The sequence below is a fragment of the Pituophis catenifer genome, unplaced genomic scaffold (genome assembly GCF_029215685.1).
Source record: "Pituophis catenifer annectens isolate HBS135680 unplaced genomic scaffold, rPitCat1.0.hap2 SCAF_1, whole genome shotgun sequence".
NCBI lineage: Eukaryota > Metazoa > Chordata > Lepidosauria > Squamata > Colubridae > Pituophis > Pituophis catenifer.
The window spans coordinates 78360963-78376420 of NW_027256881.1; the positions used below are offsets into that span (position 1 = coordinate 78360963).

Below are 15458 nucleotides of genomic sequence, written 5' to 3' on the forward strand. Positions count from 1 at the left end.
TAAACAAAAATGAGAGAAGCATTCCTTTGGTCCTGGGGAGGGAGATAGTATGGTATTCAGAAGAGACTTAGGCTGAGTTTTCCCTGACTCACTGGTCATAAGGGGAAGGAAGAGAAAGCACAGGCAAACTTGCAAAATTGTTTACTAAGGCCCACCTCACTCAAATATAGTTCTAATTGTTCCTATAGAATTGGTTTCCTGCTCTGGTCTATGTATAAGGAGGGACAATATATTTGACCAAAATGGACTTTTTATTGCTTTTGTAGGAGTGATATATCAAGTGAGAAAGAAGCTTCACCGAGCAGCCAAGAAAATTATAGAAATGCATGCTCGAATTTTCCAAAAGCCCTTTGATGGTAGGTTTGGTAAAATCTTTAGGAATGTCATTGTCAACTTGCTGTAATCTAAAACTGTTATTTTTTTAAAAAGCAGAAGCTCTGTACTTTTAACAGTTCATACCATGCAGAAACTAAACAGATGTAGCTTTTTCCATTCCCTCCGCCCAATGCTGTTTCTGCATATTGGGAAATCAATAAATTTCTCCCTGTCATATATATATATTTAAAGTGCAATGCTGTCATGATCTGGCTGATATTCATTATCTGGAACAGTGACTTACTCTTTGGAATTGGCTCTGAACATGCTAGTTATGCTTAAATGTTTTATTATTCTTAAGCCAATTGCTATTTCATAAATAAAATATCTTGTCAGTGTTCATTCAGAGTTTTAGGCTTAAAATCAGGGCAATAGTAAGAGCCAATTGTTCAGTCAAGTAATGTGCTTCACTGGATGCATTAAAGCAGAGACTTGATTGCTATCTGGCAGGAAAGATTTAATTTGGATTCCTACACTGAACAGGTGTTAACTTGAAGGTCCTTCCTACTCAGGGATCCACAGTGTTCTCACTAGGATGCAAAAATGACTTTTGGATACTTAAATGTTGTATGGAGTCAAGTCCTATTTATTGGCTATGGCCACTAAACTTCAGTTTCCAGATTCAAAACAGTCCGGACAATCGTTTATATTAAGAAAAATCTCCTTCAAGTCAGACTTGATACTAATGTACAGCTTTCTTGACAACTTTAACGAAATTGTTTACGAGTACCTTTTTCTGGGATTGTAACCCAATCTTGACTGTAGCTCTAATGTTCCCTGAAGGTGTATCATCCAAGAATTTACCTGCTTAGTTTGTTAGATTAGTCAAGATCAATTAGGTATTGCCACCTAATTGTGGATCCAGGAAATTGCCCGCTTTAAAATGTTACTCTAAAAATATGATTTTTTTAGTTACAGTACTGCTGATAATGCGAAGATGGAAATAAAGTGACTATAATAATCTTGTCCTATTTTATGTTTGGTAAAGAACGCTTCAGCACACTTGATGCAGAAGAGTGCGATTATGCCTTGTGGCTGCTTGTGAAAAGAAGTCAATCAAATGATAAAATGGTCCGATTACAAGCTGTGCAGGAATTGGCCGCTAATCGTTACTGGCATGGTAATGGTATCTATTAAGATAGCTACAGAGTTCTTACTGTTGGCTCTTATCTCTTACATAGTACTACGAAAAGAATAGCCAATTGATAGCAGCACAATATATCAAAAACCTTTCTTATACAACTTCCACAGACTAAATAGGAACAATATAAGAACCCATTTATTTTAATTGGAGCTTGTACTGGAGAACCTTTCAGTGATTAGGACCCTCAGCATGTTTGTTTCTTGGTTTGCTGAATTTCAATTAAGGTGTGGGGCTAACACTTGACAGTAATTGGACACTCACAATTATTTAAAAACAGTAGAACCCTTTCAATTCTGATATCTTACTTCGGCAAGAACCAGTGGATGGATGTTTTACAGTGAGAGCTCAGACTTCCTATTGGACATGCTGTAAGAATGCTGTTGCTGTCCACAGGACTCTGATTTAAACTGGCAACTTTTGTTTCACAATACAAACTGCAGGTGTTAACAGTTTTGTTAATAGTGTTACAGCTAAATCCACCCCACCCCACCCTGTCTTTGTTCTTCAAAATTGGGAAATGATTTACTTCTGCCATCCCTAGGTAGATAGTCCCTTCCAAACAGATAGCTTATCCTCATTGGGGTTTTAATTGCAAAGATGTATTGCTTGTTTATATAGTTTTTACTAAAAATATATTTCGGATTAGTGAAAATCCTAACTTTATATTTGTTTTAGTACAGATTATCAGTACAGGACAGTTGCCCAAACAAGTGACCAGAGAACTGCCATTGCTTTAGCTCGGAGTAAAGACGTTGATCTGAGATTTTTCCTGCCTCCGCATCTTTTACTGAATCCAAAAGAGGTATGTATAATAAGAACTGATCAACCTTTACTGCAGCAGCTTCTTTTATGTAGATACTTGAAAATTAGTACTTGGGAATTGATTGGGGTAGGTAGTATAATGCAGTTGCCGGAAGGCATCCATATGGACAGGCGTACTTTTAAAATCCTTTTTTTATTCAACCTTCCCCAATCAAATGCTAAGAGGAGAGGCTCTTTGCCTGACTTAAAGGGCTCCCAGGGGGAATTGGTCTCAGGAGGGAGAAAGGCAAGAAAGATCCAGAGGCACAATAACTCAGAGGGCTGTGTTCTGATTTGGGCTTCTCTGCTCTGTATCTCTAATCAATCTCTGAATGCTGGTCCCCGAGGCTTTTTTATCTAAGTATTTCATTCTACGAGTAATCCGAGCGCCCTCTAGGTGCCATGAAATAATTTCATAGGATGTTGATCTCCTGGGAGACTGACAGAAAGTCCTGTCAGAAGTAAAGGATGAAAGTCAAGGCAACCTCTAGCCACCCCAAGGGCATCATGTTCAGGAGAATAATCGGTGTCTGTTGTTTTTTTTTTCCCACTAGTAGTCCATGCTGGGTGGAAGGGAAAATAACAATAAGACATCCAACAGTTGCTGTCTTGAAACTACCCTGTCCTAGTTTGTTTCAGGACAGCAACCCTGCCTGGCCTTCTTGGTGATGTGTGATAGAGGTATACATTGTGGGTGCAGTGCAACTTACAGTATGCCAGTATAGTTTCCTCCGGGTTCAAGGATGGATGGAAAGCTCATGAATATGACTGTGAGCAAGAGTGCAGGGGTGTCATTGGAAGGGAGATCAGTGTCTGAGTAGGGGGTCTATGACAATTTGTTGTGGCCAACTCGCCAAGATCAACTCACCACGGCCAACTTGCCACGGCCAACTCGCTGTGGAACAACTTGCCACAGGACAACTTGTTGCGGGACAAAAGTTACACTAATATGAAATAAATGGTGGAATAGAATCATTAAAGAAAGGATGCAAAAGAAGGGAAAGAATGAAATGTGAATGGCAAAAATTAAAATAATTTTATTTTAAATAATTAAATAGAATTGTTAAATTGTCCCACAATGAGTTGTCCGGTGGCGAGTTGTCTCATGGCGAGTTGGCTGCAACGAGTTGGCTGTAGCAAGTTGTCTCATTCCCCTGAGTAAGGAGTTCACTGGAGGCACAGTAATAGAAGTCATGATCTTAAAACCCCGGACTTGGCCTTGTGGAGTGTAAGAATGGGAATTGCAGTGAGAGGACTCAGGACTACTGTCTTTCCCATGCACAGGAGTAGAAGAGATCAATATTTGTAGGAATTAAAGACTCCTAGAGGCAAGCTCTACCATTCCCATTCTGAAAACCCTCTAAAATCAGTCTGTGCCACACTTTGGATTTAATTCAGAAGAGATCCTCTGGAACAGAAAATATAAAGCCAGTTCATGTCTGTGATTGCAGCTGATTTCCACAAGACTTCTTCTGAACTGCTTCCAATGAATGTCACAGCCTTAGCCTAAAAGAACTAAAATTTACCTGAAATTGTGCCACTGAAATTTTATTATTTTGCTGCTGAATGTTGGCAGCAGAATCTCAGGGTGCAGAGGGCCGGATGCTGTCCATCCTGCCCCATGACATGATATAGTTCTCAGTTAATTTCAAATACCCTTTTCAAGCAAACAGCTCAGTTTGCTATGTGAATAATCCTTCATATGTCACAAGAACTGATGTTTGAGAAAAAGAGAGAGACAAATAGTTAGCTAGGTGGTTGGTGGGAGTTAACTTTATGTCTGTGCAATATCCTCTGGTTATCTCTCCTGCCACCTTAGGCGTACTTCCCTAATCAGAATGTGCTTGAAGGAATATGGTCTCCACAGAAAAGGATTGCATCCCTAATCTGGAACTTTGTAGACTAAAACTCAGTATGCTGCTTCATACTATAAAAACATTTACAAGTCCTAGTTTTTTGATGTGAGTCATTCATCAACAAGATAGAGTAACAGGAATGTTTGTGGTTTCATATTTCAGACTTGTTGCTTAGAAGATGAACTTCGACTGCTACTTGCATCTTTACCTCAAACAGATCTTGACCCGTGTGTACAGTATTTTACCTCTTTAGCTTTAAGAGAAAGCAGCCAGACCATAGCTGCCCAAAAGGTATATTATCAAAACTTCAGAGTTCAACATTCTAGTCAACTGGGTACTTAGAACTGGCATTCTATTTGTGTGTTTCCTCATTAATGTATTGTAATTGTGATTCCAGTTTTAGTTTGCATTTTTACACTATTTTAGCTTTGTACACTATGTTGGCTCTTTTGATTTGTTGGCCTAGGAAGCTGGAGATAAATCTATTAAATCCTCGATATGAAAAGTGACATATTCTCTGAATATATTTGAAGGTGGAAAATGAAATATTGGATACCATGATTTTATACTTTGGTTTTTACTATTATTTACTTCTCAAGTAAACTGAAGACGAGTTCGACTGTTATTCTGTCTTGGCAGTAAATTTCTAATTTAGAGGGTTGGTCTGAGCCAGCAAGAATGAGAAGACCATAATAAATATTTGCTTGTTTCCAGCTGATTACATATTACAGTTATATCAGTTCCTTGAATTGACTGATAATGCAGAGTAAATTCTTATTGGGATTTATTTACTGGAAAAAAAAATTCCTTCAGAATAATAAAATGTTTCTTTATAAATACTAAATTTTCATATCCCTTTTGAGTAGTTTGCCTGGAAAGTAATGTTAGTAGCAAGAATGCTCCAATGGCTGTTACGATAGTGATACTTCTGTCTTGCTGGTCAGTATTTTTAAAATGGTTCAAAGTTACAGCATCTTTTCTGTAAAGTGAGACATGGTCTTGTTTCCTTTGACCAATTAGATACACTGTACTCTTTATGCTTAATTTTTTTTAAAATGTAAAACTCTACACATTGTTACAGAAATGTTGTTGTAAACAAACTTCACATTGTTCATTCTGTTATTCTGAAATTAATTTTCGACTTGTTTTTCTTCCAGGGGGGCTTATGGTGTTTTGGAGGTAATGGTCTTCCATATTGTGAAAGTCTTAGTACCATACCGGCAAAGACAGTGGAACTCTTCTGTCTGCAAGCTTTAGTGGAACATTCCAAGGTAATGCAGCAGAAACACCTAGCCTGAGATTTCTCAGTCTGGGCCTAGAGCCCTCTTTGGAGCTCAGTAGTGACAACAAGCTGAAAATAAGATCAAGGAGTTTGAAAATTATTCATATTTTTCATGATAATAGGCTATGATTTTCATTTTAAAATAGATGAAAGAAATATTTTCCTGTTAAATGAATGGTCCTTTTAATCAAACCAGTTAATTTTAGCACTATTAATTCTGGGTTCTGCCTCTACCCACACTTGCTGCTACTTTGTAAACAGTTGAACTCAGCTATTTGTAGCCCTCTCAGACTCAAGGTAAAGGCATGAAGAGAAAATCCCTGCCCAAGCCTTGTTAAAAACCCAAGATAGATTGTAAAATGTGTAGGTACTATTGTACTTGCCGTATTTTTTTGGGAGTATAAGGCGTACTTTTTTCCCTCCTAAAAGAGGCTGAAAATTTGGTTGCATCTTATACTCCGAATGTAACCCTGCCCACCGCCAGCCCCCGCCCTTCCGCCTTCACACGTCCTCTTCCTGGCTGCAGAGAATGCTACCGACAATGGCTTGTGTTTTTGGGCTCCGCGCATCGCGTTTTCAGTCTCCACACACACTGTTTGAGAGCCCTTCAAGACGGGGGGATCACCAAAGCACATCGCTGCCGATCACTACCCGAAAACACAATGCGTTTGGAGGCTGAAAACGTGACGTGTGGTGCCCAAAATGGCTACTCAGAACAGCTGCTGCCTTCTCTTACCCCTTCTGCGCTTCGCCTGCTTTAGTCACTGGAGCTCCCTCTGACGATCAACTGTGCTTTAGAAGCTGTTTTTTAGCCCCAACCAGCCCCAACCTCAAAATCAGCAAGTGAACTAATGTGCTGAACTGACCAGGCTAAGGACACTAGCCAGATGAATACCTGGTAGACAGATTTTTTTTTTTCTATTTTCCTCCCCAAAAACTAAGGTGCATCTTATACTCCGGTGCGTCTTATACTCTGAAAAGTATGATAAGTCATGTTACCGTACTGTTAATTAAGCCTGTGCTTAATTAATATGGACAGTGTAGGCATTCTCAAGTCACTTTTTATTTCAGTGTTCAAGTAATCCCAGTGACTCCTTGTGCATGAAATAATTTTATATTTGATTTGCACACTGTTCAAGTGCAGCTCATCACTGCAATTCCCGTATCATTTCAGATCCCTAGCCATTGTAATAAAATTGAAGCAAATAAGGGACTTCAACTCCTGCAAAAGTTGTATCACCTTCATAGAGATTCTCACAAAATACAAAGAAGTATCATTCACATAATTGGAAATATGGCACTAGACGAACGTCTTCATGCATCGATAACACGTGCAGGTAGTAGCAAATGTTGTTATTGTTAATTGGAAAAGAATTATTAAAATATTTTGTCTTGTGGTTTTTTTCCTCGCAAGAGTTATAGGGTTTTGGAAACCAATACTTTAGAGTTGAGATTTAATTATTTAATATTCCAGGCAATTCATTCAGTTAGTCAAATATATATTCTCATTGGTTGAGCATAGTATAGAAACTATACATGGATGTATATTGAATTCATCTTTGGAAAAAAGGAAATGATCAGAAACTACTTATACTTCTGCAGTTTGTGAGGCAGTATATTTTTCTTTTTAGGATCCCTCTCAAAAAAGGGAAGAAATTAATGAATCAAATAGATGAATGATTAAAACAAAGGTTTTCCTGACAAGGATGACTATTCATTTCTGGAAGGGTTTTTTATAGCAGAAAGTTTGAATAGACAGTATAATCTTACCCATAGGGTGGCATGGTGTGTCTGTCTGTCTGTCTGTCTGTCTGTCTTGATATTGCTGCATGAATTATTGGTTATAATCCTCAAACACGAACAGGAGAAATTAAATTTTTAGACTTCCAGTTGCTAACAAATAATAATTTTGCAGAGAATTGCCAGAGAAAATGTGGGGAAAAGCAAGTCAGTATATATAATACAGTACTTTCCTACATATTTATTATTTATATTAAATATACCTTCATTAATAAAGCATACGAGTAGGTAACAATGACACCAATGTTTTATTTTAATTCAATGCTAGGATGGGTTTCTATGCTAGCAGCTATGATGAAGTCTCCACGCGTCATGGAATCCTCTCACGCTGCAAGAGCCTTGGCTAATCTGGACAGAGAAGTGGTGCAAGAAAAGTACCCAGATGGTGTATACATTTTACACCCACAATGTCGAACCAAGTAATCAAGCTTTATCTTGTTTACATGAAGCCTGTTTTGCAATTCAGGCTTATTTGTAACCACAGTTTAGCAAGATTTGATCTATTGATATAGCGTATTCTTTGCAGTGGAGCTGATTCAGACCAGTGGTGGGTTCCTCCCGGTTCCGCCCAGTTCCGCTGAGCTGGTAGCGGTGACAATATGACGTCACCGAACCTGTTCTCCCCCCCCGTTATTCTTACCTTTTATTTGACCCCACCCCCAATCTATTGCTGCCTCCTGAGTCCCAGCTGATGGGCTATAAGGGAAAAAACTGTTTAAACTCTTGCCGCAGGACTTCAAAGGGCCACCCTACAGCTGATCAGTGGTAAAAGGCAGTTTGGTGGTAGACCGGTGCCTCCAAAAACAAATGAGTAGACCGGTGCCTGCAAAAATAAATGGGTAGACCAGTGCCTGCAAAAATACATGAGTAGACCAGTGCCTGCAAAAATAAATGGGTAGACCGGTACAGCTCTGCAAGCAGTTAAAAGCCTGGTAGACCAGTACCTCCGCTAAATCCTAAAAAATTGTCACATGACAATCAAGCCATGCCCACAAAATAAGCCACGCCCACAGAACCAGTAGTAAAAAAATTTAGAACCCACCCCCGGTTCAGACATCCAGTTGTAAGAGACTGACTAATGAATCATCAAATGCTGCTGTAACCATGTATTCCAGCAGATTAACAGTTCAGCCTGAGGAATTGTTTGTGCAGGGAGAAGTTTTTTCTTTCTGTTTTCCCGTCCTATATTCTAAGTGGAAGGAAAAAAATTCAGGGAACCGTCATAAACTCATTGAGATTTTCAATATTGCCTTGGTGCATAGACAGCGAGGGGGACTCGGTGGCTCAATGGCTAAGACACTGAGCTTGTTGATTGAAAGGTCGGTAGTTCAGCGGTTCAAATCCCTAGTGCCGCGTAACGAGGTGAGCTTCCGTTACTTGTCCCAGCTTCTGCCAACCTAGCAGTTCGAAAGCACGTAAAAAATGCAAGTAGAAAAATAGGGACCAACTTTGGTGGGAAGGTAACAGTGTTCTGTGCGCCTTTGGCGTTTAGTCATGCCGGCCACATGATCACGGAGATGTCTTCGGACAGCGCTGGCTCTTCGGCTTTGAAACGGAGATGAGCACGGCCCCCTAGAGTCAGGAACGACTAGCACATATGTGCAAGGGGAACCTTTACTTTTACTTTTATAGACAGCGAATGTTTTCAACCTTAGTGAGGTATTCACTTGGTATTCACAGCATGGATCAAATAATTTAAAAGCAGGACAAACCTTTTGCATTAATCTCATAGATGTTTGTCAACATTTGTAAATTGCTTTGGCTTTATGTTTAGAAGTTTACCTTTCAACTGATGTCATCATACCAGTGGGGGCATTAGGAGATATAAGTCAACATTTGGTTCCTTGCTCTGGTCTGGAATCTAACTTAGAATAATTCCATCAGCTTTGGTCTCTACCATTACTAATAATTTTAGCGGAGAAGAGATAGGAATTATTGCATTTATTTGAGTGTTAATTCTTTGCCTAGATTAGTGTTTGGCAGTTTTAAGATGCATGGACTATAATTCCAGGAATTCCCAAGCAGCATGTTGGCCTAGATGGTCTCATTAATAATGGATTTTTCTTTATCACTTCTCTCCACTACCAGCGAGCCCATTAAAGCTGATGTCCTTTTTGTTCATGGCCTTTTGGGAGCGGCATTTAAAACATGGAGACAACAGGACCTTGAGTACTCTGCAGATGAGAGAGACATGGATGCGGAAGATGACTACAGTGAATGTTGGCCAAAAGTAAGAATCGTTAACCACATCTCTTGAGTTACAACAGGAACCAGGACTGCCAGGATTGCTATTGCTAAGCGATGAGATCCTGTGACATCATGTTTTACGACTGCATAGTTTCGCAATGGCAGTCCTGGTCACTGGTTGCTTTTGAAACCCAAGGACTAACTGGGTGATGATGATGATGTCTGGGTAATCTACAGTTATATTCACAATCTAAGACTGGAAGAAACTTAATAATTCAAATCCTAACCAAGAAGCTAAGGATTATTAAAATTGCATCTAAGACCATAGGTAGTTCCAAGCCGGGTAGGTTTTTTTGTGTGAAATGAGGATATTCAGGTCTCATAGATTCAATATTTCCAGATATCGAGAAAGTCACCTAGGTATTGCTCTGAGGGGTCCAATTATGATTGCTTTAACAATGGATTTCTTTTTCCATAAGCATTTAACCTCGGTGAGTAAGACCCAGTATTTCATAATTTTTTCCAGTTGTTTCTCTGCTCTGTTATGCATAAATAACAGAGAATAGCATTCGTGTGAACAAATCATCAGCACATCAGACTATTACTTATTTGCTTCTGTATATGTACATCAAGATTCTCTCCTGATAAAGCATTTTCTTTTTCCCTTTTACTATACTTGTACCCAGAAAAGGTATCACTTCATTGATTTCTCCTTTAGAAGAGTAACAAGTCATAAGTGACAGTTTGATCTTTTCTAAAATACGTTTTGAAGCTTGCTAACATATCCAGATGCAGAGGCTTTGATTAATTGGTAGGGGTCCACCAAACAGAATGATACCGTAGTAACATTGTCTCCTAGAAGAATGAAATGAAAACTTTGGCCCTATATTTATGGATTTAAGGCACCATGGTTGTTTATAAGACTAATGCTGGGTTGCTGAAATTAAGGCAATAGACACTGCTAGCAAGTCACTGTAGATGATATACCCTGCAATCATAATTTACTCCCCTGATTCACTCGGCTTGCTTGAAAATTTGTTGCTGGTTTTCATTGCAATACCTGAAGCCTAAACACTTATCTGAACACAATCGTTTTCCGTCTTGTTTTCATGTATTCTAAATTTAGACTTGGTTAGCATCTGACTGCCCATCACTTAGAATTATTTCTGTGGAATATGATACCCACCTTAGTGACTGGAGAACCAAATGTCCCGTAGAGAACTACAGGTAAGGAATAGGGGGAGTAGAAACCTGAAACTATGTTATGTTTTTGTACACATAATCTTGTACATTTTAGATGTGAATATAATACTTATATATTAACATTATAATATTAATATTTAATACTAATGTTATGTAAGTTTATTGTGTCATGAGCAGTCTAAATTCATATCTGCATTTGATTAAGATAACAGATTGATCTATTGTGTAAACTCTAAAAGAGCCCTGGTAGGATTGATCAATATCAGTCTTAAAATATGTAGCTGGATTTATTCATTGCATTAATCCATGATTTCTTTAACAAAATTTAACTTTGTTTAACGAAATTGAATAAATTTTGGCAGAATTGCTATAATCTTGTCAAACCCTTTTCAATATACTCCTAGTGCAGTCACATATATAGATAGTGGTTGCTTGCTGAAGAATATGTAGGGAGACTTGATATTTCCAAAACAGTGATTTTTTTGGTCCCAGTTAATGTGATTATGTGCTGCCAAAATTGCTCCTTCAGTTCCCCCAAAAGGAGATTTGACTTGGATAATACTATAGCTGCTGACTTAATCCAGTATTTGGAATAGAGATTCTTTGATATTCATATTAATCTAAAGGGATGTAAAATAGCCATTTAATAACAGGGATGTTATTAACAGGGATAAGTACTTTGAATACTTATTTAAACTATTAAGTAATGCATTAATTTCCATGTTTGTGACATGGCTTTTAAATATTGTGTTTTACATATCAATCAGAATCCCTAGTGCATACCAGAAAACATGTTCTAAGATACCATATATACACATCATGTGAAATACGGCATATTGATCTGATTATATGGATGCTAACCGTTGTTTTAAGCAAGATTTGACTTAAAGAAAACATTTTGTACAGCCAGAATCTGCAAGATCATGGAATTTGCATTAAAAAAAATAAGTTTTTTTTATATTCTTGCATCAGATCTTGGCATTCCCACCCGAAATCTCACTAATCATGCTTAAACCTGAGGAGATTTAGTGATTCCATAGTAATTGTTTATGTTTTTAATTAAATTAGAGTCTCATGAGATCTGTTTGGAAGGTCAAGTATTTTGTAGTGCCAATAGGTACTGAGTTGTTGACACCTGTTTTTTGTGGTGATCTTCTACTCTTGGTAAGTTTAAGATTTGTGGACTTCAGCTCCCAGAATTCCCAGATAGCCTGGCCATTGCTAAATGCTTTAGAACTTGAAGAACACAGTCTTAAAGTTGCCAAGGTTGGGTGGGAGACACTGTTCTAAAGCTTTCAGTAATATGGGATATTGATCTACTTATAAGAAAAGTTTCAGAACTGCTACCCTAAAACATGCCAACATTTTCACACAGTTGGATGCTATGGGGAAAAAGATAACCTCCTTAAGGAAATTTAAGTAAAGCTGCCAAAAAATAATCTGATTCTTCAGAATATGCTGCCTTGCTATATTTGCCTCTCTTGCTTTCTTTGCTGTCTCATCTGCAGAGAATCTCTTGCATATCGAAGTACTGAGCTTCTCAAGAAACTAAGAGATGCTGGGATTGGAGACAGGCCTCTCATATGGCTATCGCATAGCATGGGCGGTAAATTCATTGTCTTCTGTATCAATTTTAAAACGAACTATTTCAAGCTTGTTAGCCCTGTAAATATAGTACATTGCTTCCATTCGAAGGCAATGTTCATAGGATTCATTTGAGCCACATAGAAAGCAATCTCCACGTGGATTTACGATAACAGTAGTGCATGGGATATGTGTTTAGATGTGGTGTGTTTTCAGTCGCTAGTCAATGTTCAATGTGCTGTTTGTGGATTTCCAGTAGCTCTGTACTGAAAATTCTGATTTTTATACCTAGATACCACTCTTGTCAGAAAAGAGTCTTAAAAACCTCATGTGAATGACTAGTTACCGACCTCCTTCCCCACTGATACTATGGAGTGTTGCTATCTGCCTCTTTAGCATGTTTGTATTCAAACTTTAATGAGCCCAACTTCCTTTAATTTTTGGCACTCTTTTATTTCCTAACTGCACTGCTAACACAACCTAGACCCTTCATGTGTTCCAATACACCCTGTTGGTAGATTTCCTTTGCAAGCATGACAGGATGGTAAGCATCTCTTTGAATACTCATCTCCTCTAAGCCCTTTTTTATAGTTTCCAAAGTGTCTGCTGAAATATTGGGGGGCTGGGGGCATAATGAAAGCATCGATGAATTAAATGTATGTGTCCTTAAAGTACCGTGTTTACCGTGTTTATCTAGAAACTAAGCCTACCTTGACTATTTAATGAACCAATGAATAAATAGTAATTTGATTATCTCTCTACAACCTCTGTGTCAGGTTTCGATGTCGTCTCAAATAATCACTTCAACCTGCATTTACTCTAGTGCTGACACTCTGCTTGTTCCCACATCCATTCCATTGGAAACTGAGGCAACTTTTAGCAGTGGCTTTTCCCCTGTAGTTCTTTCAGTGTATTTGTTTGTAGTTTTCTGAGTACTGACATTTCAATTTCTGGGCCTTGGCTCTTTCCTCTGGCACAGGAGGCAATCCACCATATATCTGTCTAAACATGAGATCACCCTCCAGCAAACCCTTGTTCTTCCTATAACCCACCACCTCTTAAAAATGAATGGAGAAGCTAAGATTTCACATGCATCGACTTGGAATGGTTCTATCTAAAAATGTCATATTAACTCCACAGTGCCAATGGGCTTTCTAGATGTGACTTAAAGTGCCTCCATCCCCTCAGTCTGTTTCTGCATTTTCATAGCTGTTTGTCTGAAAGCCAAGCAGAGAGATTCAAAAAGGATTTGGAAAAGAAAATTATATTACTTTTTAATGTGACTGCTTTTACGTTGTCTACCAGGAGGCACAGTGTGACCCATTTCATCTTACTGGGGCTCATCTTGGGAGCCGGATTTTATTCTATGGCCTTCAAAACCCTCTACAAGGAATTGGACTCTTTGACAGTTGCACTTTAGAAGATTATATACAGCGCATTCAGCTTTAGAGTTATCCTAAAATATTAAGATCCTAGTTCCTGGCATTCAGCAGCTTACAGGAAGGGATATATAGAAGCTGTCACAATTGTACACACAATTGTACACATAGTCCATCTTCCCTTAAGATATACATTATATGTCATGTGCCAGAGATCCTATGTTATGTCAACTTTGCATGGCACAGGATCTGGTTATTTGCAGGACCACCTCTCCTTAAAACTATCCACCTATTCCACTAAATCATATAGGGTGCGCACACTCCATGTCCCCTCCCTGAAATCTTGCCATCTCGTGGGACCTCAGAAGCATGCCTTTGCCATGGCTGCCCCTACCCTGTGGAATACCCTTCCTGCTGGTGTTTTTCCACAGGCCCTCCACCCTTCTAGCCTTTCAGAAGGCTGTTAAGACTTGATTTATTTGTTTGTTAAGGCCTGTCTGTCTGTCTGTCTGTCTGTCTATTAGTCACCTTTCTACACTGCCCATCTCCTTCAAGGATCTTCCATTTTACTGAGATGCTCGGATTGTATAATTGGAGGCATGAAAGAAGGATAGCTGAACCTGCTGTGGGTTTTTGGTTTATTGTTTTTATTGTTTTTATGATTATTTTATTTATTAGCTTTATAGTTGCTGTGAGCCACCCAGAGTTCCTTAAGATGGGCAGCCATATAAGGCTTCTAAATAACTGTACCGTCTGCATATAACCAGACTGGGCTAATGGCCAACTTGGTGTCTCTTGCACTTAGTAGAGGTGGTCTGGGGCTTGTAGAAAGAGGCCTTCCTTTTCCAGAGGAGGAAAGATTGACTGACCCTCCTTTTCTGTAAAGAAAGCAAGCCAGAACGTCTTCAATGAGTTGTGGGAGAGTGATTTTTCTGTCTTGTATCTCTGTAATAAGCATCACAGCCCTGCATTGATCCCATTTCATGGAGGCTTTTCTTTTCAGGCCTCCTAGTCAAGAAAATGCTGCTGGATGCTTCCGTGGACCCTGAAATGGCTTCTATAGTGGACAGCACACGGGGAATTGTATTTTACAGTGTTCCTCACCACGGCTCCCGGTTAGCTGAATATTCCGTAAATATTCGATTTCTGCTCTTTCCTTCCGTGGAAGTCAAAGAGCTCAGCAAAGGTTTGTTTCTTGTGGGTAGTTCTGGAAAGTGTATATTTAAAACATAGCTTTCTTTTCTATAACTCTCTCGCTGTGTGTGTGTGTGTGTGTGTGTGTGTGTGTGTGTGTGTGTGTGTGTATAAATATTAACAATAAAACCAAATTATTTACACTAATCAAAGTAACACAGGTTCATTTTTATTTATTTCTTTGATGGAGCTTAATGGAAATGCAGTTTTCTTGGCAATATTTTTGGAAGTGGTTTGCCATTGCCTTCTTCCTGGGGCTGAGAAGGAATGAACTTAAGGTCACCAAGCTGGCTTTTGTGCCTAAGCCAGAACAGAGCTCAACTTTCCCTGTTTTCAGTCCAGCATCTTTATCAGTAGAATAAATTCTTTGAACTTTATTAAGGCGATCTGGACAGATTTGTATCAACAAGTGAGGAGAAGGAGCTCCGGTGAGAAATGAAAATCCTTTGATCTTGACCCTACCTAGGTAATCTTCTGTGACGATGAATCATAGCATGACCTCCCTGTCAAAAGTCTTGGTGATGGCAGATTTACACAGAAGAAAATGTTCTTTCTGATACCCTTCACTCAAAAATAAACGTGAAGCTGGTTCAACTATCCCAATAAAGGGGTTGCATGATGACAGTGCCCAAAGTCTGGTAACATAGATGTGA

The 15458-nt window shown here is 38.8% G+C and overlaps 1 protein-coding gene across 1 annotated transcript in view; it reads left to right on the top strand.

Annotated features, from left to right (window-relative positions):
* The window catches only part of SERAC1 (serine active site containing 1), a 28346-nt gene that overhangs the window by 5419 nt on the left and 7469 nt on the right, over window positions 1-15458 (top strand). Inside the window, exons 5-15 of the mRNA XM_070951658.1 lie at window positions 267-356; window positions 1364-1495; window positions 2200-2321; window positions 4339-4467; window positions 5334-5447; window positions 6633-6795; window positions 7527-7677; window positions 9347-9488; window positions 10572-10672; window positions 12157-12254; window positions 14615-14797. Of these exons, the coding sequence (XP_070807759.1) occupies window positions 267-356; window positions 1364-1495; window positions 2200-2321; window positions 4339-4467; window positions 5334-5447; window positions 6633-6795; window positions 7527-7677; window positions 9347-9488; window positions 10572-10672; window positions 12157-12254; window positions 14615-14797 (1425 nt within the window). The remainder of the gene's footprint in view (window positions 1-266; window positions 357-1363; window positions 1496-2199; window positions 2322-4338; window positions 4468-5333; window positions 5448-6632; window positions 6796-7526; window positions 7678-9346; window positions 9489-10571; window positions 10673-12156; window positions 12255-14614; window positions 14798-15458) is intronic.